This window comes from Macaca nemestrina, chromosome 10 (assembly GCF_043159975.1).
Source record: "Macaca nemestrina isolate mMacNem1 chromosome 10, mMacNem.hap1, whole genome shotgun sequence".
Taxonomy (NCBI): Eukaryota; Metazoa; Chordata; class Mammalia; order Primates; family Cercopithecidae; genus Macaca; species Macaca nemestrina.
The window spans coordinates 57,836,743-57,861,492 of NC_092134.1; the positions used below are offsets into that span (position 1 = coordinate 57,836,743).

The 24,750-nt window shown below is 36.1% G+C and overlaps 1 protein-coding gene across 20 annotated transcripts in view; it reads left to right on the forward strand.

Moving 5' to 3' along the window:
- The window catches only part of LOC105473335 (KRR1 small subunit processome component homolog), a 443,099-nt gene that overhangs the window by 411,996 nt on the left and 6,353 nt on the right, over window positions 1-24,750 (forward strand). For 18 of the 20 annotated variants that reach the window (XM_071071409.1, XM_071071414.1, XM_071071415.1 and 15 more), the window contains 6 exons: window positions 18,740-18,912; window positions 20,295-20,429; window positions 20,624-20,749; window positions 20,834-20,917; window positions 21,989-22,045; window positions 23,154-23,324. In XM_071071409.1, the coding sequence (XP_070927510.1) occupies window positions 18,740-18,912; window positions 20,295-20,429; window positions 20,624-20,749; window positions 20,834-20,917; window positions 21,989-22,045; window positions 23,154-23,324 (746 nt within the window). Of the gene's footprint in view, window positions 1-15,197; window positions 15,730-18,739; window positions 18,913-20,294; window positions 20,430-20,623; window positions 20,750-20,833; window positions 20,918-21,988; window positions 22,046-23,153; window positions 23,325-24,750 lie in introns of those variants that run through there. The other 2 variants (XM_011727117.3, XM_071071427.1) reach the window with 2 other exon arrangements.

Consider the following 24,750-nt stretch of genomic DNA (forward strand, 5'->3'; position numbering starts at 1 on the left):
TCATATTTAAACACTGGTGCATCTCAACCACTGTGTGTTCCCATTTTGCCAAATAATCCTATGCTCTAAAATTATAATTATAATAATATCTCATTGAATTTTGTTGAATTCTGTACCAGTAATTCCTCATCTACTTAGTCCACAAATATGTGACAAATATAAAAAATGGCAAAAAATCTTAATTTATGTGAATTTTTTTTTCTTTCTGTACCCTATTACCTTTCATTGAAGACCAATTTATTGTAAAATTTCTACTGGGATTCATTGTAGTCAAGGACATTTAACTTATCTCATTAATATCATAGGACTTTTCAATGAGGTTTTCATGAACAGGCACTGTAAGATTAACTCTTCTGGCATTAGACCTTTAGGTTGTAAAATACATCAAATTTGCTGTTTCTTTCCTCTGTCCTCCTGCCTCATTTCCAACAATAGACTTCAACTACCACATAATTATTTTAAAACTAATATTATTAAGTTTTCAAAGTGGTGACTCTTGATAAAATATCATAGATGCTTAGATATTGCCAGTTATTGTTGGCCAACTAAGAAATTTGTCTTAGAAGAAAGCAAAGTTTAAAAAGTCAGTATTTAAGTAAAAATACATTCAAATCAAATTCTAACAGTAACAATCTTCACTTTTCCCAGATTTTATCTAAAGGCAAATAACCTCTATGAGGGAAGGATTACATTTACAGGCACACATATGTGTGTGTATACATACGTGTATATATATGTGTGTGTATATATACATCTGTAGACATATATACATGTATATGTATACATACATGTGTACATATACATATATACATATGTAGACATATATATGTATGCCTACAAATGATTGAAAATAATTAAAATACACAATACAAATATAACATATATACAAATATACACATATACATGTATATATGTATACATTATACACACACACAGACAATGTTGCCAGCATTAGCTGTCAATGGTTAAGTGTCTATTCTAATTTATCAAGAGTCACCATTTTGGAAACTTAATATTAATTTTAAAGTAACAATATAGTGGTTGAGAGTAATTAAGAGTAACTTGACCAAGATCACACTGCTAGTAGGTCGCAGAGCTGGGTTTCAATAGACACTGGTCTCTTAATCCGACATTCACTCATTTAACAAATATTTATTAAGCATGTACTATGGGCAGGATATGGTGTGACAGGATAAATAAGCAAATAAATTAAGACAGAATTTCCTCTTTCAAGGAAGTCATTGCTAATTTCAAAATAATGTGGAAGGGTCTCAACAGAACATTCATGGGATATCACAGAGAACCATGCTATATATGTGAAAGAAGAGTGGTTTTTCTAATTGTTTTATGAAAAATGCCCTTTCTTCAGAAGAAAATAAGTAACTGAAGCCTTCCAGAAATGTAGGACTGGAAAATATCTAGTTCCTTGATTCTCTTGATTCAAACTTATTTTCATTTGAAGAAATAGTTTCAACTTCTATTTTAGATTTAGGAGCTACATCTACAGGTTTGTTAGCTGGGTATATTTTGTGATGCAGAGGTTTGGGATATAATTGATCCCATTACCTAAGTACTGAAAATAGTACCCAGTAGTTAGTTTTTCAACACTTTTGCCCTCTCCTTTCTAGTAGTCTGGAGTGTCCATTGTTGCCATCTTTATGTCCATTAGTATCCAGTGTTTAGATCCTACTGGTAAGTGAGAACATGTGGTATTGGGTTTTCTTTTCCTTCATTAATTTGCTTGGGTAATGGCTTCCAGCTGTATCTGTGTTGTTGCCAAGGACATAATTTTGTTCTGTTTTATGACTGCATAGTATTCCATGGCATGTATGTACCACATTTCATTATCCAATCTATCCTTGCAACTAAAACAAAAATTGACAAGTGAGACCTAATTAAACTAAAGAGGTTCTGTACAGCAAAAGAAACTATCAACAGAGTAAACACACAACCTACAGAATAGGATAAAATATTCACAAAGGTCTAATATACAGAATCTATGAGGAACTTAAACAATCCAACGAGCAAAAACAAATAACCCCATTCAGAAGTGGGCAAAAGATATGAACAGACACTTCTCAAAAGCAGATATACAAGTGGCCAACACGCATATGAAAAAATGCTCAACATCACTAATCATCAGAGAAATACAAATCAAGGCCACAATAAGATACTATCTCACACCAGTCAGACTGGCTATTATTATTATTATTATTTTTTGAGACGGAGTTTCACTCTTGTCACCCAGGCTGCAGTGCAATGGTGCGATCTCCGCTCACTGCAACCTCTCTCTCCTGGGTCCAAGTGATTCTCCTGCCTCAGCCTCCCGAATAACTGGGATTACAGGTGCCCACCACCATGCCTGGCTAATTTTTTTTTTTTTTTTTTTTGTAGTTTTTCAGTAGAGATGGGGTTTTGCCATGTTTGCCAGACTGGTCTTAGCCCCTGGCCTCAAGTGATCCGCCTGCCTCAGCCTCCCAAAATCCTGGAGTTACAAGCATGAGCCGTCATGCCTGACCTCAGACTGGCTATTATTAAAAAAAAAACAACTGATGCTGGTGAGGCTATGGAAAAAAGGGGACACTTATACACTGCTGGTGGCAATGTGAATTAGTTCAGTCACAATGGAAAGCAGTTTGGAGATTTCTCAAAGAACTTAAAACAGAACTGCCATTTGACCCAGCAATTCCATCACTCAAAGGAAAATAAATTGTTCTACCAAAAAGACATATGCACTCATATGTTCATCACAGTGCTATTTACAATAGCGAAGGCATGGAATCAGTCAAGGTGCCCATCAAATTCATTTTCTTTGAGTACATCAATGGCTCTGTCTTAGGGACTGTGTTAATAGACAGTATGTGGACCAGCAAAATACCTGTACCACCAGTGCTAGCACATTCCATTTTTACTTCCCTAAAAAGCTAATAAGGTAGGAGAAAAACATCTAACCCACCAGATCAGTTTCAGTGTTAACAAAGCTAAGACTCAAAGTGTAAAATGGGAAAGCTCTGCCCACACCATGAATTGTGGTATTTACTCATAAACCGAAACTGGTAATTAGGTTACAGATAATTAAACTGTATTACAATCTCGCAGTGAACATTTTCTTTCTTTTTTTCTGTTTGTTAGTTTATTGCTGATGCATTGTGGGGAACCCTTAGAAAGACTCTGATAATAATGCCATCACGTTATCCTTCCCAGATTAATTGCATTATCACCAACTGAAATTATCTTTTTGCTTTGGTTGTTGTTATTTGTCTTCCCCAGTTAGGATATAAACACTATGAGATCAGGGAGCTTATCGATCTCATTTAGCCCTACTGACGTTCCTTAACTTATGATGGTATTGTGTCCTGATAAACCCATCATAAGTTAGAAAATATAATCTAAATTGGAAATGTACTTAATATACCTAACCTATAGAACATCAGAACTTAGCCTAGCCTATCTTAAATGTGCTCAGACACTTATACAAGCCTGCAACTGGGAAAAATAATCTAACACAAAGCCTATGTTATAATAAAGTGTTTGATATCTCATGCAATTTATTGAATACTATACTGAAAGTGAAAAACAGGATGGCTCTCCAATTTATGAAGGTTAGACTGGCAATTTTTTGACTTTCCGAGTACCATCAGAAAGTCAAAAAATTATAAGTCTAACCATCATAAGTTGGAGACTGTCTGTGTATAATCCATATGTTAAATGTTGATAGGTGTTTCAAATATCTATTGCTGTATAAGAAACATGCCAGAACACAATGGCTTAAAAACAATCTGGACTGAACAGTTCTTTTGCTCCACATGGTATCTACTGAAGCTGAAATGTCTAAGATTGCTTCTTCACTCACGTCCAGAACCTCAGCTGGGATGACTGGAATATCCCAGATATGGTCAGGCCTGTTTCTGTCCCTCTTTCCACATAGCTAGCTTGGGCTTTCTCATAGTGAGATGGGCTCAGGGTATTTGAACTTCTTATCCTGCATCATTCTTCCAAGATAGAGAAAGCAGAAGCTGCCAGTCTTTCTAAAGGCTTGACCTAGAATTAGCAGAGTCATAGTCCAGTATTCTATTGATCTAAACAAGTCACAGGGCCAGGCCAGAGTCAAGGGGGTAGATTCACTCTCTTGGTGTGAGGAGTAACATGCATATCAACAAGGAAGGAAGCTATTAATGGTGGCTCTCTTTGGAGATTATATGCCACAATAATGAGGTGGTTCTTCTCGAACTGCCTGCCTGTCTGTCTTAAAAATGCTGTAACTCTGTCCCAGTGTGTGCCAAGCAGAGATGATGAACAAAGCAGTGTGTGAAGTAGGCTGCTATTGCACCCTCCTGGCGCCTAACTTGATGTGGCTGACATATTGACATTACTTTATTGCTTTGGAGTGGCAACAGCTCCAGCTAAGCCACCACTGCCAGACACTTGCCCATCTGTCCTAAAATATGACTAATTATCATTATAATGATTCTTTAACTTTATTAAACTTCTGTCTTCTGCAAAATAAAATGAGATTCATGAAGACTTTTTCATTAATCATCACAGCATCCCTGCTGAGAGCTTGAAAGAGGTAGGTGTGTTCTTATTTTAGAAACGAAGAAGGTGCAACAAAATGAAGCTCTAGGAAGGTTAACCAATATCACAAAGCTGGTTTGCTGGAATGAAGAAAAGAGGCAATAAGTGTGTGTATGAGAGAGAGAGAGTCGTGTGTGTGTGTGTGTGTCAGAGAGAGAGAGAGAGAGAGAGAGAATTTTTCTGGGAAAAAAGGAAGGAAGGTGATCAATTTTTTTTTTCTTTTCCATTTCAGTGTTACATGGCAATCATTTAAATGTCTCAACAAACTAAAAGTTTCCAGAAGCAACAAACTTCTGGTATAATCAGAGGCTATGAGCTGTTCCCTAAGAAAAATATTGCAAAGAGATTTAACCTCTATCAGAATCGAATTTGTTTTCCTTCTTCTAGCTATGTGTGCTTTGACAAGACCCTGACCCTCATGCATTCACAGGCATAAGTTTCAAAGCTTCATTATATAGGTTAAGTGAAAAGACATGTAGCACATGTGTATAACAAGTTGTTCATAATAGGTACCCAATAAATAGCAATAGTTGTTATCATAAGTTTTGTGATCTTAGGAATTTTAACATGCTAGTTGAAACGAAAAAGATAAAGCCTTCTTTATTTGTACCTTGTGACTCAGAAATAGCAGCATTAATTAATAGTTAACTGATTGGCACAATAGGGTGACTGTAGTCAATAATAATTTAATTGTACACTTTAAAGCAACTTAAATAGTTTAATTGGATTGTTTGGAACTGAAAGGATAAATGCCCAAGGGAATGGATAACCCATTCTCCATGATATGCTTATTTCATATTGCATTCCTGTATCAAAACATCTTATGTATCCCATAAATATATATACCTATGTATAGATGTATAGGTATATATCACAAAAATTAAAAATAAATGTATAGGTGTATATCACAAAAATTTTTTTAAAAATGTTATTAACTGCAGCTGAGTTCTTACATTAAGATCTAGCCTGTGTGAATAAGTAAGTTAATGTCTGTGGGCATTCGTATACTCATCTGTAAGGCAACAGAGCAGATAGTCTCTTAAGAATTTTTGCTTCGACATCTGAGTTGTATGGAAATAGAGAAAGCCATCATTTGTGACCATTTGCCCTCTAGTGGCAAGAACCAGGGAAAATTATTCCCACCGAGAAAAAGTTTCACGTCTGTATCCCCACCAAAGCCTGATACATTGATAAACGCTTAGATTTGCTTCAATATTGTGTTAGTTATGTTTGTCTGTGTAAAAATTATTCCCCAAATTAGCAACTTAAACATTTATACAGTTTCTGAGGGTCAGGAATTTGTGAGCAGCTCAGCTGGGAGCTTGCAGCTCAAGGTCTCCCAGGAGGCTGCAATTAGGTAGCGCTGCAGTCATCAGACAGCTTGACTAAACTACATGAGCTGCCTCCAAGCTCTCTCACGCGGCTGTTGACAGGTTTCAGTTCCTTACCACAGGGACCTCTCCACAGGGCTGCTCACAACACGACAGCTGGCTTTCCTCAGAATGAGTGATCCCAGAGAGACAGAGAGAGAGTAAGAGCTAGAGAGAGAATGCAATGAAGATGTAAGTACAATGTCTTTTATAAACTAATTTCAAAAGTTATTTACTGTGGATGAATGAACTAGCCTTACAAGGATTCAAGATGAATATATCTAAAAACAATATATTCTACATAAAAAGCAAGTTTCATAAGTACATGCACATAATAATTTTGTATATATAATATACATATACATTATATGAATGTAACTAATATAAAATAGTTATATAATAATATACATATTAAGTATTATGTACAATATGTTATATAGAATATGTAAAGCCTACTTTATCTTGTTTAAAAATTGTATGTGTGTATGTGTGCGCGTAGTAGCCATAAAAACAAAAATATGCATGGAAATTATAAATACCAAACTAAATGTAAGTGGTCACTTGGGACTTTTGATATAACTCTTCAGAAAAAGAAGCTCTTCTTCTGTTGAGAATGTACATCCTAGAACTGCCGATAGACACAGAAGGGGGACAGAGAGAAAGAGTGAGAGAACACGCCAGTGATTGAGAGAGGGCATGACTGTCTTGATGACACTGGTGCATTCCTCCAGGTGATAGGACTATACGTCCTCTTTTTTACTTAAGTTACTTTGAGTTTCTATGACTTGCTGTCAAAGGAGTCTTGAGAAGTATAGTTTTATGCAACTATTTAGTCATACTGAAATCATAATTGTAGAAGGTGGCATATGCTTATTTATTAAAGGTGAAGAGTTCTTCCATCCCCTCTGCCTCCCCTGGGCAACTCTAAGAGCAGGGCACTCTAGTGCTTATAAGATCAGATTGAGGCTTCTGAGACACTCCTCTCATGTTGCGTTATGACAAGGCCCCCTAAACGGGTAGCCTGATCCTCTAGGGACTCTATGGAAGAGTGCTATTATGTCTATGCAAACGTGTGCTCTTCTGGGGAAAGAGTCTGTATTTCATCACATAGTAAAGGGAACGGTAAACAAAAAGAGGTTAAAATCACTGTTGGATGATAAAAAGTCTTATGTTAAAGCCTGCATTTACACCTCCCAGTGTCAGGTAGCTAGACTTTTTAATTAGAGAATTTGAAACAATGAAGAAGCAAGGCCACCATCTTATTAACATTATGAAATCACTTTTAAAAATATAAATCTATTAAATGTTTAAAATATTTCACTTAAAGTGTTCATTTTATTATGGGCCATCTGCAGTTACTGCCATCTAAAGGATGGGAAAGGCATGTAGCTTCAACAAATGACTAAAGATTTGCTTTCCAGAAAAGTTCAAATGTTCTTTCAGTGTTATGTTTACAAATACAAGACTGTCATTTGCTTTTTATATTAGCATTAAATAATAATTCTCAGTAGTATCAATACATTTCACATGCCACTGATTAAATCCTGAATATTCATGCATGCATTAAAAAGCCTTCTGTTGCTATGGTGGAACCTAATATCATGGAATGTATTCCAGCTTTCCTTTAGGGGGAAGAATGTTCTAACTGAAAATTATATCAAAGTTGGTCCTTATCAATGAAAATAATCACAAAGAGAAAGAGGGAAGATTGCCTGTAAATTATAGGAGAGGCTAGATTCCCAATGAAAATATGAACCTTTTATTGGCTTGGGGCCTGAAGAGACTAATATTCAAGTAGTAATGAGTGTCTTTCAACTCAAAGGGTCCACTGTATGTACAAATCCCAATGTTTTTTCAGGTCATGAGGCAACAGAATTCCACAATGATATGGTTGAGGAAAATGGAGAACTGTCCACTGAGGAGCCCAGCATAATAATGAACAACTATCTGGAATCTTTGGCTTTGGTACCAAGCTAATACTGCCCTAGGTAGGTTAAATTAAAAAAAAAAAAAGTGGAAAATAACTTTGCTTTCATGGCATGCTTGGTTAGGCACTTACTGGCCCTTTAAAGTAGAATAACAGCAACTCAGAACACCTTTAGGCCAGAGTGTCTTATCCTTGGCACTGTTGATATTTTGGGTTCAATAATTCTTTGCTTTTGGGGGGCTGCAAATTCTCAGGGCCTATTACACTACTATGAAGTGAGAGTGGCACCACCCCTCCAAGTGATTCTGAGGCTGGTTAAAGTTTGAGGAACAGTAATCTAACCCAACTTTCTCATTTTACAATAAAAGAAACCAGTTGGTTAAGCCTTATCTCAGATTAAATGTCTGGTTAGAGTCAAAACGGTACATTATATCTTATTCTCCACAGAATTTGCTAAGTGTGGCCTTGGAGAAAGAGGTGGGTATCCTGCAAAGATATTTCACCCAGGCACCACCAACTACATGAAACATCCTGCTGCAAAGCAGAAAGCATTTCAAGACTTACTGAATATGTTTCATAAATCTGGTCTCTCTCCTAGATTCCCAGGGTTCTTGGGTTACATGCAGAACAATTCACTTTTATCAACACTTTATTTTTCTAAAGATAGGTTAATATTATAAAAATTTTATGACTGATTATGTATAATCAGTTTACAGCCAGAGTACTTTTTTTGTGTGTGCTTGATTAGATACCTATTTCATCATGAAATAGGCTTACTTTTACAGCCACAGGTATTATTACCGTTATTGATGTTGCTAGATATATTGATTTAGAATTTTAAACTTTTCCATAAAGTTGACTGGAATGAAAAGCAGCTAATATATGCTAGAAAATAAAAATGTGACTATGCAGCCATAAAAAAGAATGAGATCATGACTTTTGAGGGAACATGGATGGAGCTGGAGGCTCCATCCTCCAGCTCCATCCATTTTTCTGTTCCTGCATTAGCAAACTAACACAGCAACAGAAAACCAAATACCGCATTTCTCCCTTATAAGTGGGAGCTAAATAATGAGAACTCATAGATATAAAGAGGGGAACAACAGACACTGGGGCCTACTTGAGGGTGGAGAGTTGGAGGAGAGAAGCAGAAAAAATAATTATATTGGGTACTAGGTTTAGTATCTGGGTGATGAAATAATCTGTACAAAAAACCCCTGTGACACGAGTTTAGCTATATAACAAGCCGGCATATGTACCCCTAAACCTAAAATAAGATTTAAAAAAAGAAAAGAAAAATGTGTCAACCTTATGTATTTGAGAAATCCTATCTAGATTATTTAAAAAAGAAAATAAAGTTAGCAAGAAAGTAGATTGCTCTGCAAAATTAATTTTTATCTCTGATAAATGAGTGTAGAAATGTTAAATAAAAATAAACCACATTTATTTGCCACTTTCCTGTTTGCTTTAATAAGAGATAATGCACTCTCCAAAGACATTGTTAAATCTCATCCTTACTCTTTCTTTCCCCTCTATCCTCTGGTTACTGTGAGAATTAAGGTCTTTAATTCCAAAGGACAGTTCTTGTGAGGCCAATTTGTGCTGGGTAAGAACAGGTGGACCACATTTCCCACAGGAAGATGATGGTGGCTGCATGTGGGTCTAGATTGCCTAAGAAGCCAAAGGGGAGAGAAGTCACAATCAAAAAGGGCCTGCCTGTAATCCCAGGACTCTGGGAAGCCGAGGTGGGTGCATCATCTGAGTTCAGGAGTTCAAGACCAGCCTGGCCAACATGGCAAAACCCCATCTCTACGAAAAATGCAAAAATTAGCCAGGCGTGGTGGCGGGCGCCTGTAATCCAGCTTCTCGGGAGGGTGAGGCAGGAGAATTGCCTGAACCCGGGAGGCAGAGCTTGCAGTGAGCTGAGATTGCACCACTGCCCTCCGGTGTTGGCAACAGAGTGAGACTCTGTCTCCAAAAGGAAAAAAAAGGGCCTGCCTGTGGCTGTGACCCAAGGACTTTCCAATCTAGATTCTAGATTTGTGCCAAGAAACCCTTTAGAGACGTCCGTTTTTCTTTTTCCTTTTAGTATCATTTAAGTACATATTATATTTATTTATTTACATATTTATGTCCAGATTTCCAAGGATGTTAAAGAAAAATGATGTATATTGTGATTGATTTACAACTGTATTGCTATTTAATTGCCATACTTTGAAATGTCTCTATATTGAGAGGTAACATAGTCAACATACAGATGACCGTCTTTTCATGCAGAAACACACACAGACAGTCGTATGTAAATAGGATCATATTATACATGCCATTTTATCATGGACATCTTCTTTTGTCTTTTTGCCTAGTTTCATCTTCTTTTCTAATCACCTTAATCTCTAAGTTAGCCAGTCTTAAAAGCTTAATGTGTATCCATCCCAATTTTTTATTGTACAATCACATACAAACTCATATATTCATATATTTATGTTCAGCACATAGAATATAACCAAGTATTTAGAACAGTGTCTTGAACGTTATAGGTGCTCAATAAATATTTGTTGAATAAATGAATGGTTTGTCTTAGAAAAATGAGATCATATTATATATACGTGTGTGTATATGTATATGTATGTTTATATTATGTATCTGGCTTTTATTGCTCAATATTCTATGTATTTTTAATATAGATTTAATTAATTCTTATAAATGGTTGTATAATAGCCCATGGTTATGAAAGTAACATCAATTTATTTAACTAGATCCCTAATTGATAGTTCAAATGCTTTTACTTTTTGCCAGTATAAACAATAATAGCTAACACCTATTGAGTGTTTACCATGTGCTAATTTTTTTTTTTTTTTTTTTTTGAGACGGAGTGTTGCTCTGTCACCCAGGCTGGAGTGCAGTGGCGCGCGATCTCGGCTCACTGCAAGCTCCGCCTCCCGGGTTCCCGCCATTCTCCTGCCTCAGCCTCCCGAGTAGCTGCGACTACAGGCGCCGTCACCTCGCCTGGCTAGTTTTTTTTTTTTTTTGTATTTTTAGTAGAGACGGGTTTCACCGTGTTAGCCAGGATGATCTCGATCTCCTGACCTCGTGATCCGCCCGCCTCGGCCTCCCAAAGTGCTGGGATTACAGGCTTGAGCCACCGCGCCCGGCCTTTTTTTTTTTTTTTTTTTTTTTTTTTTTTTTGCACTTTACATGTATTAAGCTCTTGAGGGTTTAGGTTATTCTCCCCATTTTGAAAAACTGAGCAGGAGTATGTAAGAAACTTGCGGCAGGCTATATAGCCAATACGTGGTAAACTAGTCAGTATGGCTCCAAAGTATATTTCACTAAACTACTTTTATAGAAGGTAATAAGCAACACTATTGTACAAACATTCTAATGAATGGTCTTTTATTTCTATTCAATAGTTTATCTGGTGTGGAATTACTGCAGAACCATATGTGTATATTTTATATTGCTAAATTGCTCTGCAAAAAGGCAGTAACAGTTTATATTTGCACTAGCCGTGTATGAGAGTATTATTTCCTCTAGCAGTATTATTTTTAAAAATGTATGTTTATTATTTCTTTTTTTTCAATCTGGTGGGTGAGAAGTGATATTTCATTGTTAAGTCTGTATACTTGTTGACAGTAGTGAGGTTGAACATCATATGTTTGTCAATCATTTGGATATGCTCTACTATAAACTGTTGTATTAATTAGGGCTCTCCAGAGAAACAAAATGTATTAGGGCTCCCCAGAGAAACAAAACCTGTGTGTGTATGTAATTTTTTTTTATTTATTTAAAAAAATTGGCTCACATGTTTATGTTTATGGAGACTGGCAAGTCCAAAATCTGCAGGGTAGGCTGTCAGGTTGGAGACTCAAAGACGAGACAATACTACAATCCAAGACCAAGGGACTTCTGCTGCAGAATTCTTCTTTCTCAGGAGAGGTCAATGTGTTTTCTCTATTCAGGTCTTCAACTGATTGGATGAGGACCACCCACAGTATAGAGGACAATCTGCCTTACTCAAAGTTCACTGATTTAAACGTTAATCTCATCTAAAAGTACTCTCACAGAAACATCCATAATATTGTAGGACCAAATATTGGGACAACATTACCCAGTCAAGTTTACACTTACAATTAACCATCATAAATATCTACTAATATATTTTCCGTTTTTCTTTTTTTCCCCTTTTTTTTGAGATGGAGTCTTGCTCTGTCACCCAGGCTGGAATGTAGTGGCATGATCTCGGCTCACTGCAACCTCTACCTCTTGGATTCAAGCGATTCTCCTGCCTCAGCCTCCTTAGTAGCTGGGACTACAGTTATGTGCCACCATGCCCGGCTAATTTTTTGTATTTTTAGTGGAGATGGGGTTTCACCATGTTAGCCAGAATGGCCTCAATCTCCTGACCTCGTGATCCGCCTGCCTTGGCCTCCCAAAGTGCTGGGATTACAGGCATGAGCCACCGCTCTCGGCCTTTCCTTATTTTTCAATGGAATTGCTTACATCTTTTTATCACCTTGAATATTATTGTAATCAACCATTAAATGTTTTGTGAATATTTTGCCCCATCTCTCTTATATCCTTTATTTTTCGTATCCTATTTCTCATCATTTTAAATTTTAAATTATTATTTTGAATACTTTATAATCAGTGAATCACTGAAAATGAGATGAAAATTTGGACACTATCATTTTGATAATCACTTTTGAGTTTATAGTCTTTTAAGGTGATTTTAGGAGATTTTTCAATATTTAGTTTCAATATGTATTCAATAAATATTTACAGTATTTAGTTATTATTCAATATTTATTTAAAATTAAATTGTTCTTTCAATTCTAATGAATTTTTGGAAGATGTTGAAGTTAGATCTGCTCTTTTCCAAAGTAAGGAATCTAGAGCAAATAGTTCCCACATGTGGAAACTATTGTTTAGAGGTTTTAAAAGTTTAAACCATTCATATGTAATATTGTGGTTATAATGTTTAATTCTTAGAAGAACTAGTCGAATTAATTTCCGAATTTATTTATTCCATACCATGTTTATTTTAAAATTTTTCTTCAAAACTGCTTAACACATAGTCTAACCAAATTGTTGAAACATTGTCCTCATTCAATTTGACTGTCAATTTTAATTTTTAGTAGTATACATATGTGCCATTCCTGCTTGTCAAGCCAAAATATGAAAATTCAGTTAATGAGTAACAGTATTGAAGCATCAGAGTCTGTTTTAAAACTGAAAAAAAATTGGCCGGGCGCGGTGGCTCAAGCCTGTAATCCCAGCACTTTGGGAGGGCGAGATGGGCGGATCACGAGGTCAGGAGATCGAGACCATCCTGGCTAACATGGTGAAACCCCGTCTCTACTAAAAAATACAAAAAAAACTAGCCGGGCGAGGTGGCGGGCGCCTGTAGTCCCAGCTACTCGGGAGGCTGAGGCAGCAGAATGGCGTAAACCCGGGAGGCGGAGCTTGCAGTGAGCTGAGATCCAGCCACTGCACTCCAGCCTGGGAGACAGAGCGAAACTCCGCCTCAAAAAAAAAAAAAAAAAAAAAAAAACTGAAAAAAAATGTATGTGTACTAAGGAAAAGCTTCAGCCTCTCAGTCTTATGCAATTATTTTTCTATTCATTTAATTTTTATACATTACTTCTTATAACTACTAGCATCAAATTAATACCTTGCTATATTTTTATCTCATATTATCACAGAGGAAAAAGTACTGTATAATTATATATACTCTTCAGTATATGATTATTAGTAATTACAATATTTTTAAATTAGTGATTTTTGTTGCAGGATTTATTTTTTAGTAAAAGTTTTTATATCCTATATGTAAGATAACTCCCTGTTCCTGTGATATAACTTGTATTAGATTATTGGCTTCTGGAAGGCAAGTAACAGACTTTTAAAAAAAATTCACTTAACTTCCAATCATATATTGTTTTTATATTGTATATTCAGTTGGTTGACAACGTGAGGGCTTTTGAATTAGGCAAGGGAAAGAATCATTTAATATTGAAATAACTTATTGCAGGAGCCTGATGAATCTTTTCCTTTGGAAAGCAGACAGGACAGTTTTAGTGTGGTGTCATCTATAATAGGAGGTCTAGAAGACCTTAGAGAATCTTAGAACTCAATTATTATCTATGTTTTTACACCCCTTTCAGTAATGATTTGGAAAAAAAATGTAAAAATTTCAAAAAGGGAAAGATGAACCCTGAGCTCTGCATAGTATGGTAATTAAAAGGTTGGGTTTTACAAACAGACTCAATATTGACAAGAAAAGGATGGGTGGGTTTTCATTTTCCCATCTCCATCATATTCTCAATATTTCTCAAATAAGAGCAATACTAAGATTAAAAATATATATGTAAATGGGAATAAAAGCCTATGTAGAAAATTTTGCTAGAAAATAAAGGGCTTTTAACACAAATATTACTTCTAGACTATTCCCTCCCCTTCACCCCTATCAGCCCTCTTTCTAACACTTTTGAAGCTCCTAATGAATAGTAGCCTCCTGAAGCTGCTAGGTCAAACTGCCTGGACTTGAAGACGGGCCTTTCACTTACTAGTGATTGAGTTACTTAAAATAAGGATGATAAAAACCTGCTTCATGAGGTGTACTCTTCACTTTATAACTTTAACCTGTTGCTATTTGTTCTATTTTAGGGATTTATCATTATTTTTTTGAGGAAATTAAAAGAACAGAGATAAAATCCCTGTCATTTATAAAACGCACAGGATAAAAGCAAAAAACCTTTGCTCTGTCGTTTGGGTTCTTCTGTCCATATGTAACAATCTGTTTCATACGTGGATCTCATATATGAAAACCTAAATTTTTGTATAAGATACACGAGAGTGGATTTATCAGACAAACGTGTATTTCACTAATGCAAGGAATTTAACCTATCAAAGACTTTCCCTATTTGCTGCAGAAAATTTTAGAAATGCAAGCAATAAAATCAATAATTTTAAAAAATCTTGTCTTTGGCATGTCAAAGAACTTTTATACTTCTAAAAGTGTAGTTATTTGTAGTCAGTGATGAACCTCTCTACACACCTTAGCCCTATGCAATGTTGGGGGTAGAAAACGAGTAGAGATTTTGAGAAATCTTAGGCTAGTTGAAATACTTCTGAAACGTCAGAATGTTGAATTACCATCCCTCTGACTTAGAAAGAGAAATACCAACACTCGGGAAGATGACCATCAGAAACAACTTTGGAAAGTTTAATTTGGTCATTGTTTTTAAAATTAGAAATAATGTAAATAAAGTACTGCAACAAAGCATTCTCACAATAAATAGTAGCTATTCCTGTCACTTCTTACAGCGGAGGCCCAATATACATTGTATTCTCATATTTGTACTTCCTCCCAACATCTAGCGCATATTTGGCCAACATATAAATTTTTATCGAAAGAATGAATGACATCAATGACAGGCTGGTCGCACTCCGGTGGTCCAGGTTAGCCCGTGAGGCCACGAGGAAACTGCGGATAACACAGTGTCCAATTTGCCTATACCGCCTGCTAAACTACAAGTCCCAGTACGCAAACGCCATGGTTGCAGTGCATACTGGGAGAAAGTCTCCAGCTCTTCATTGGCCACGTAGGAGAACCTCCGGTGTGTGTAAAAGCGCGGGCTTTAACGCACGTACGCACGGAAAACTGCGCAGATCTCCTCGTCTGAGTTCCGCGGAACTCATTTTGAGTGTAGGCATTTTAGCCGGTAGGATTTAAGAACAGTTTCATTTCCGGCGTCACCGGAAGCAGCTTGAAAATGGCGTCTCCCTCTTTAGAGCGGCGAGAAAAAGGGGCTGGAAAAAGTGAATTTCGTAACCAGAAGACAAAGCCGGAGAACCAAGGTGATGTTATGTGGGAACCGAAGGCTGGGGTTTGTGGACGTTGAGTTGCGATGTTTTTTTTTCTCTTTGCTTGTGGACTTATAAAACCACCTGGAGCCTGTACTGTGTATTTAAGTACCACAATAATCGCTGATAAGATTGTTGGCTGGGCCCACAGGAACGACTGGCCGATATGGTGTCACCCACGTGTTCCTAATTCATTCCTTTTGCTAAAGGGTCCCCAAAGCGAAGCCGTTGCTGAATACGTCTTCTGTAAAAGATTGAGTATTAAGAAAATGCCGAGGGCGCCGCGGAACCCTGTAGCCTGCAGGGGACTGAAAGTCATTGACGGAATGAGGAATAGGGTGAGGTGGGAGCAGGTAGTTCTGATATACAGGAGTCGACCCTGATAATGGGGTGAGATATGGGGAAAGGAGCTATCTGACATGTCCTTAGCTCTAGTTTGTCAGTAAAGACAGTTTGAAAGATTTATCAATTCCTGTTTGTCAGATTGCTAAAATACTAGACGACACAGCCCTTACTCTTTAGGTTGTGCTACCTTTTAATTGTTAACTCCTGCGTTGTGGTCTGGTTTTACCCGTTTTCTTCAGTATGAATGACAGAGAAGTCAGAAATAGCCTGGGGATCTGTTCAACCAGGCTCATAGGAAGTGTTAAAAACATTGAACTCTCAATTTAGATGCATTGGGAAAGTTTTCAAGGTTTCTTCGTTGTTGCTCATTAAATGATTATGTAACGTACATAGCAGAGGATACAACTTATATACAGTTTAATAAAACCATGCAAGAAACTAGCATTCAGACTGTTAAGTAAAATAGAGCATTACCATACCCCTCAAACCCTTACGTGCACTTCTCAGATCATATTCTCTTTTCATGTCACAAGTAACCACTCTGAATTGCGTTGCATTCCGTTCCTCTTCTTGTAGTCACGAAGTGGCTTAATTTTGCCTCTTTTTAAATTTTATATACATGAAAGTGGACCGTATGCATTTTTCTGTGTCTTAGATTTAGCTTTGTTTTTCAAACAGGGTGATACTTGTAGGTGTAGTTTTAGTCTTTTCACTGTTATGTGGTGTTTCCTTGTATGACTATACCCCAATTTTTTTTTTTCATTTTACAATCGGTGGACATTTGGATTGTTCCTATTGCTTGCAATTATAAACAGTACTGCTAAAACATCTTTGTACATGTCTTCTGGTTAACATGTTCAAGGGTTTCTTTAGGTTGTGAACATAGGATTGGAATTACTGAAGTGTAGGGTGTGTGTAAGTAATGCTAACTTTTTTCCAAAGTGCTAGTGTCAGTTTTGTTCCCACTAGCAGTGGACGAAAGTTCTCATTGCCTTACATTCATATGAATACATGATGTTACCTGAATTTTGAATTTCTGTCATTTTGGTAGGTATGAAATGGGATCTGGTTGCAGTTTTAATTTGCATTTTTCTGATCACCTATGAGGTTGCGTATCTTTTCACATGTTTTGGGCCTTCCTTAATTGTGAAACTCCTGTGTATTTCTTTTGTCAATTTTTTTTCTGAGATTGTAGTGGGGACTTTGAAAAAATTGATCCGTAGCCTTTGAAGTGTTTAAATTGGATAGGGACTTGGTCAGGGAAGCATTGCAAGTAACCAGTTGCAGTGACTCACGCCTGTAATCCTAGCACTTTGGCAAGCTGAGGAGGGGGGATTGCTTGAGCCCAGGAGATGCGCCTGGGCAACATGGCAAAACCCTTTCCCTACCAAAAAAAAAAAAAAAAAATTAGCCAGACATTATGGCACATGCCTGTAGTACCAGCTACTTGCGAGGCTGAGGCAAGAGAATAGATCGCTTGAGTCCAGGAGGTCCAGGCTGCAGTGAGCTGGGATGGAGCCACTGCACCCCAGCCTGGGTGACAGAGCGAGGCCCTGTCTTAAAAAAAAAAAAATGTATATAATACATAAGTAATCACTTTTGTGGAATTTGTGTTCTTTAAAGGACATTGGAGAATCCTTAGACTAGCCAATTGTCTGTCATTTGAACCAGAAATAGAAATAGAAAAGTGGATGTGAGTATAAGCAGAAAGTTTACCTGAGGTTGATAACATAGGGTAATGCCCTGCTTTTCAAATTTTACTGTGCTTAAGAGTCTCTTGTTGAGCATGGTAAAACACAGACTTCTGTCCCTTGTCGAAGAGATTCTGATTCAGTAGGTCTGGAGTGGGGCCCAATAATTGCATTTCTGACAGACTTAACAGTTTATACTGATACTGAAAGTCTATGGAGCATACCTTTTAGTATAACTGAATTAGAGTATAGCTGTTGAATTTAAGGAGTTCTTAAAATTCAGTACCAAGTTTTTTAAATACATGATTCAGAAGATAATTTATGGCCCTTAGGCATTTTCTTGTAGTGAAAGGAGTCCCAGGCTGAGTCAGCTTTGTGTTCCCTTAGGCAAGTCACTTAGCCTTTTTAGACTATCTTCTATAAATTGAGAATAATACAGATTCGACCTTTTATACTTATGAAACGCATGTGGAAATAAGGCACTCAAAACGCTTAGGAAAATCTAGAATTACTCGAGATTATTAACTGAAAGATAAACTAGAATCCTCTTTCAGAAGTTGTATACAAACACATACACCCAGGTTCCATACACTCCAGGAAAGTCAGAAAGGTTAATTGTATTTAAAATACTAAACAAAATGGCATTGAGATCTTCAGTTTTATGGTAGTGTAATGCAGTACACGTTTCTGGAGTGCTCACTGTCTGTCTGGCATATGCCAATTGGCATGAAGAGGGATTCTGCTCTTAAGGAACTTTGTCTTATGAGGCAACTGAAGTGTGTACAGATAATTTTAATACAGTGAATTGATAATGACAGAGGAATGTTCTTCGACTCTTGAATAATATAAAAAGCGGGGAAAAGGAAATGCAAGAAGTACTGGAAGGCTTATGAGTATGTGCATAGGATGTTCATAAAGTGTCCAAAAGACAGTTAAAATGTGATGTGTCAATTTTTTCCTTTCTGTAGATGAATCAGAACTCCTTACTGTTCCCGATGGCTGGAAGGAACCAGCTTTTTCCAAAGAGGACAATCCCAGAGGACTTTTGGAGGAGAGCAGTTTCTCAACTTTGTTCCCAAAATACAGAGAAGCTTACTTGAAAGAGTGTTGGCCATTGGTGCAGAAAGCCTTGAATGAACATGTATGTGTATCTTATAATAATACATTTATTTGAGACTTTGCTCTTGCTTATGCCTTTAAGTGTATGTATGCTGATGCATTTTTTTTTTAATGGTGCTAACATAGCAATGGTGCTGGTTACTTTGGTTCCTTTGGTATTTTAAACTATTTAGGTACATTTTCTTCTTACCTAATGTTCATTTGTTTTAAATTTTACGAGTAATAAATTACTTTGAAAAATTTGCATACCTTTAATATTTTAGGAGCTTCACAACTGTCTGAAACTCACCTGTGAAGTCTCAATTTCAGAATGCCTGCTCCAGGCCATGAGAGTTGTCATGTATCTGTCCCAGTCTGAGCTGAGTCATGTTTCTAAATGGATTACTTTTCATCTTAAATGGAAGATGTGGATGTATCCAACTTTTCCTTGTTTATGCTGATGCTATGCCCCTAGATAACTGTTTTTTTTTTTTTTTTTTTCCCAAACTGGGTATTGAAACCCATTAGTGTATTGAGAAGTCAATTTAATGGCTATAAGGAGCCTTTAGAAAATGGCATATCACATGGTAAAAGTATGTTTTTTTCATATTGGCTTAGTTTTGTGTGTGTGTGTGTGTGTGTACATTTATTAGGTTGTGATATAAAATGTGTTTCTCACTGTGGGACTGCTCTGGAGTTGGTTGTGCCATTGTGGGTGAAGGTGGCTCAGCAAGCTGGAGGTTGTGTTTTATAGCTGCGTCTGGGATTGAGCTCTTTTTTTTTTGTAAACTCATAGCGACCCAACCATATATTGAATTGTTCAACACTTAACTATGTTGAAATATTCTTGAGATTATGCTCACAAGTGAGAAAATAGCATTTTAATTTGCTTTGTTGAAATCTGTTTTTTCCTGTTGAAAGTTAATGCTTAAGTTTTCTAATCGTTGCTTTTTTCTGAAACTATGTTAATTTGCTTTTACTTAGTATTTAGTCCCCTAATTAGCTAGGAAAAAAGTTTGAAAGGGAAAGTCAATTCTTACCCAATGGAGCAGATGGTAGACTGGAGCTGGGTCCAGAATAGGGAAGCTGTACAGCTTTACATTTTTATCTTAGTCAGATTTTAAGTATGACCCCATTTGTTTCATTTATAATTTTAAAATTAGAGGCAATCTATATTCCAGTGGGTACAAAGTATTCTAAAACCAAGTGTAAATGGTTTCAATTGCTCCAGTTTCTTATAGTCTGTAAAGTGTGAAAGTAATTGAGTATTCATTATTTATACTTAACTACCTAGCTTCTTCAGGGAAGTAATTGATAGGAATTGAGAGGTGACAGAAATTAATAGGTTGGTTAGGATAGGCTTTATATTTATCTAAAAATAAACTCATTTTTAGACAACTGCTTGTTTGCTCTTTCCTTTTGTAGCATGTTAATGCAACCCTGGACCTGATCGAAGGCAACATGACTGTCTGTACTACAAAGAAGACTTTTGATCCATATATCATCATTAGGGCAAGAGATCTGATAAAACTGTTAGCAAGGAGTGTTTCATTTGAACAGGTAAATCTAAAATTACAGAGACTTTGCTTTGTTTGCATCAGTGTTAACCTGTAACATCCCATCTTTTCCGCCTTCCACCATCAAGTTTTCGTATTTGTGCTTAGATAACAATAGCATGGACTTGGAAAATAAATGTAATTGTAAAAAATGTTGATAATGTCTGTTTTTTGTTTTTTTTTTTCTTTTTGCAAAAGGCAGTACGAATTCTTCAGGATGATGTTGCATGTGACATCATTAAAATAGGTTCTTTAGTAAGGAATAAAGAGAGATTTGTAAAACGAAGACAACGGCTTATTGGTCCCAAAGGATCTACATTGAAGGTATTTTTTTATTAGTGGAAAACTTGAGTCTCTCCCTTAATAATTTTTCAGAGTAATGAATTTTAACCTGATCTCTTGATACAGGCATTGGAACTCTTAACTAATTGTTACATTATGGTTCAGGGAAACACAGTTTCAGCCATTGGACCTTTTAGTGGCTTAAAAGAGGTGAGAACTATGTATTATCTTCAATTCATTTTCAGCAGAGAACAAATAATTTGGTTATAATATAGTTTATTGGATAATGCTTTATAATTTTATTTTTTTAGAATGTGCTTTGATTTCCCATTAGTAAATACTTTTTATGTCATATAATTCAAGGGAATCATCATTTCTGGACCCTAACATGTTTTGGCCAACCTTGGCAACTAAGGAGACATGCATTTCTGAATTAGAAGGTCCGCACACTATTACTCCTCCCACTATAACATTTAAATGAGCATTTAAGATCTTCAGTCTGTAGCACAGACGAAAAACGTGGAATAGTCACATATGCCCAAATGATGCGAAAATTGAGCAAAACTCCAGTTATTTGCAGTAGTGTATACAGCCAGTAGAGGTCACACTCTGAAAACTTTTCTTCAAGATATGTTTTCTTTTGTTTGAATTTTAGTATAATGTTTAATAACTTTTCATGAACATTTTCTTTAACTTTTTAAATTAAATGTGAGAAAATCTGTGGAGCAAATGCTATTTCTTTTAACTCCTTTTGGTACTATTACTGTCTGGATCTGGCTTGTGAGGTTGTGCTTCCTTTCCAGGGCCTTTAATAGTAATCCTATTGGCCCTTTTTGTCATAAATTGTCTGCTCTTTTCTCATGGAGCAATAATTAAGTATATTGAATACTTTAGTTTTATAAAGTCTTTAAAATATTTAATTCTTACAATAGAGTCTTGAGGTATATGATTTTATCTTTATATTACAAATGAGAAAGCTGGAACAGGAAAGTGACCTTCCTGTATGCAGTGGCAGTCCTTGTATTCCAGCCCTCTTCTTCCTAAATCACGTTGCTATACAGTGTTGTATTAGTTCTCTGTGCTACATTTTAGCAGTAATTGAGAAACTGTATTGTATTCAAGGGAGGTTTGACTGCCTCTATGAAAGATCTAGATTAATTATTTAATTAAATTATTTAATTTGATACCCATTACCTGATTAGATATTTTGCAGTATTTATCCTCTCCTCCATAGCTCATTAAAATCCTTGTGACTAATTCATTTTTCTTTGCAAATTTCAGGTTAGAAAAGTAGTCCTAGATACTATGAAGAATATTCATCCAATTTATAACATTAAAGTGAGTGATAATTCTATGTAACTGTACCAGTGATTATCATACTTCTTTTAGCTACAGAATCCTTTCTTGAAATTAAATGTTTTATGAAATTCTAATGCACAAACAGATAAAGCAGAGCTATTTTGGGTAAATTAGGGGTAGAATTCAGCCTACTTTACCCCAGTTTTGTAGGTACTTCTTGGAAGCTCTCTATGGAGCACAGTGTGGAAACTACTGAAGGGGGTAGTGTGTAATGTGTTATATAGTTCTAATCAATGAAAATAAGCTTCACAGAATTTGTTGTAGATCATATCAGTGCAGTTTTCTTAGATTATGCACCCGTATATTTAAAGATATGATTTTTCAGAATTCTGCCTTTTTCTATTAAAATCTGGAATATCTCATGTTGCATTAAAACCTTTTTTTGAATTTAACACTCAAATTGTAGCCCCTTTGAGAGAGATCCATTATATCCCAGTGTGTACAAAGTTTGATTATTCTTGGAAATGTAACCATGGTATATAGAACTATTTTATAATGGGTTTGTTGAGCAATCCACTTAAATTTGATGAACTTAAGTTATGAAGTCGCTGTTAGATTAGGGGAAAAGTGATTTTGAGTTACATTGGGATATTGCAGATAAAAACAAAGCTATATGTCTGATCCCTGGTTTGTATCCTCTGATGTTCCAAGGTCTAAAATTTAAATGGAATAGGGAAATGTGAAAGTATTGGTTTTCTGTAATCATGAGAAACTTTACTTTTGCCTTTTTCTATGATATTTCAGTTGCTACTGAAAACTTCCTGTTTGCAGGGAATATCAGCTAATTAAGAACCCTCCCGGCTTTTATAAGTTGACTTTTAAATGTTTTAATGAAATAGTAGTTGAAAAGTCAGTTTTATTTTCATCTCATTTTAACAATTCTGCATTTTGTAATTAAATTTCTAATGGTTTTCTAATAATTATACGTTTGTGATAATTTACCTTTTTCCTTATGTGATTGGTTTAATTTCACCAAAGAAACTAGAAACTGTTTCTTTTATTATTTATAGAAGCAATATTTATGTCTGAGTTTGATAAATGTGTGACTTTGGAAAGTAAAAATTTTTACTTTGTTGCATGACTAAAGAGCTTAATGATTAAGAGAGAGCTGGCAAAAGATTCTGAATTACGATCACAAAGTTGGGAGAGATTTTTGCCGCAGTTCAAACATAAAAATGTGAATAAACGCAAGGAACCAAAGAAAAAAACTGTTAAGAAAGAATATACGCCATTCCCACCACCACAGCCAGAAAGTCAGGTTAGTACTAAATGTTGAACTTTATATGAAGGGGAATCTATTTTAGTATATTTGGTCGGAAACTTTATTGAAGGTTATTTCAGGTGGGATATGTGTATATATATATATTGTGTGTGTGTGTGTGCAGAACTATAAGAAACTGAGGGTAAATATAAATAGGTATATTTTGAGCTGCATGCATGGGGGTGTGCAGTGGGGCCTTCACATTGATTATAAACTGCATTCAGGCAGTTTGTGTCCCTGTAGCCACTGTAAATGTTCCATGGATAAAAGTTCAACAATTTAGTCTGCAGTACTCTTTCCTCTGCTTTGGCAACATTCTTGTGACTGTATGCTCTATGATTGTTCTAGTTCTGAAATCTTAAACTGTAACACCCACCGTTTTTCTAAGTTATGATTCCTTTCCATTTTGTCAACTATCTTCTGCTTCATTTCCTTTCCCACTATGACCAGTTGCCATTTTGTTCTTGCACAGCATTGTTTTGATTCATGCCCCTTTTTAGTTCTGTCACACCTTCTCAGCAAAACTCTAAAACTTGGATCAGTCTAAAAACTTGTCTTCCCTATAACGTGGCTACCAAATTAGGTTAGAGAAAGTTTTATCTTTGGATTAAATTCATTCAGAATTCATGTTTCCTCTTAATTCTCAGTGCCCTTCCACGTTTAGCAGATGACTTTGCATTTTATTGAAATATTTGAGACCACCAGATAAGAACCCCTTCTGTTTCCTCTTCTCTCACGTCTGTGTTTTCTTCCACCTGCATCAGCCTTTTCTATGTGTTCTTTGAATTCCATCTTCACCTATCTCCTGGGGGTTCTTGCTTCATTATTCCCTTCCTTGGCTATATCCTAAAGCCTTCCCTTTCTACTTCTGCTCAGCGTGTGAACTCACTGATTTCTATGTCTCTTTTTTCCACAACCATGTTTGGAGTCTTTCAGGAAAGATTTGATGATTGATGGGAAAAATGATGATCATAGTGAAAAAACAATGGAAGTGTTGGATCATGGAGGAAATTGATAGTAGTTGCAGGGAAAGGGGAGTGAGGCAGTCATTAAACCATGCTTCCGTAACAGCTGCCTTACTTCTTATGACCCTTTCTTGGAGTTAATTGACTTATCTTTCTTCCTTAGCTGTGTAAGCTTCTTGAAACAGTGATGTCTCGATTGTCTTATTCTTACTTATTCATTATGTGACTGGGCAAGTTATTTATCCCATCCGTACTTAAGTTTCCCCATACCTAAAATGGGAGTAATGATAATACCTGTCTTAAAGAATCATTAATGAGGATTAAATGAATAATTGTAAAGAGCTTAGAACAGTGCCTTAGATATAATAATGCTGTATAAGTGGCAGACAAGTCGGTTATACACATTTTACATGTTGGCTGTATATTGAATGAACAAGCTGTTGCTTTTGCTAATTAGT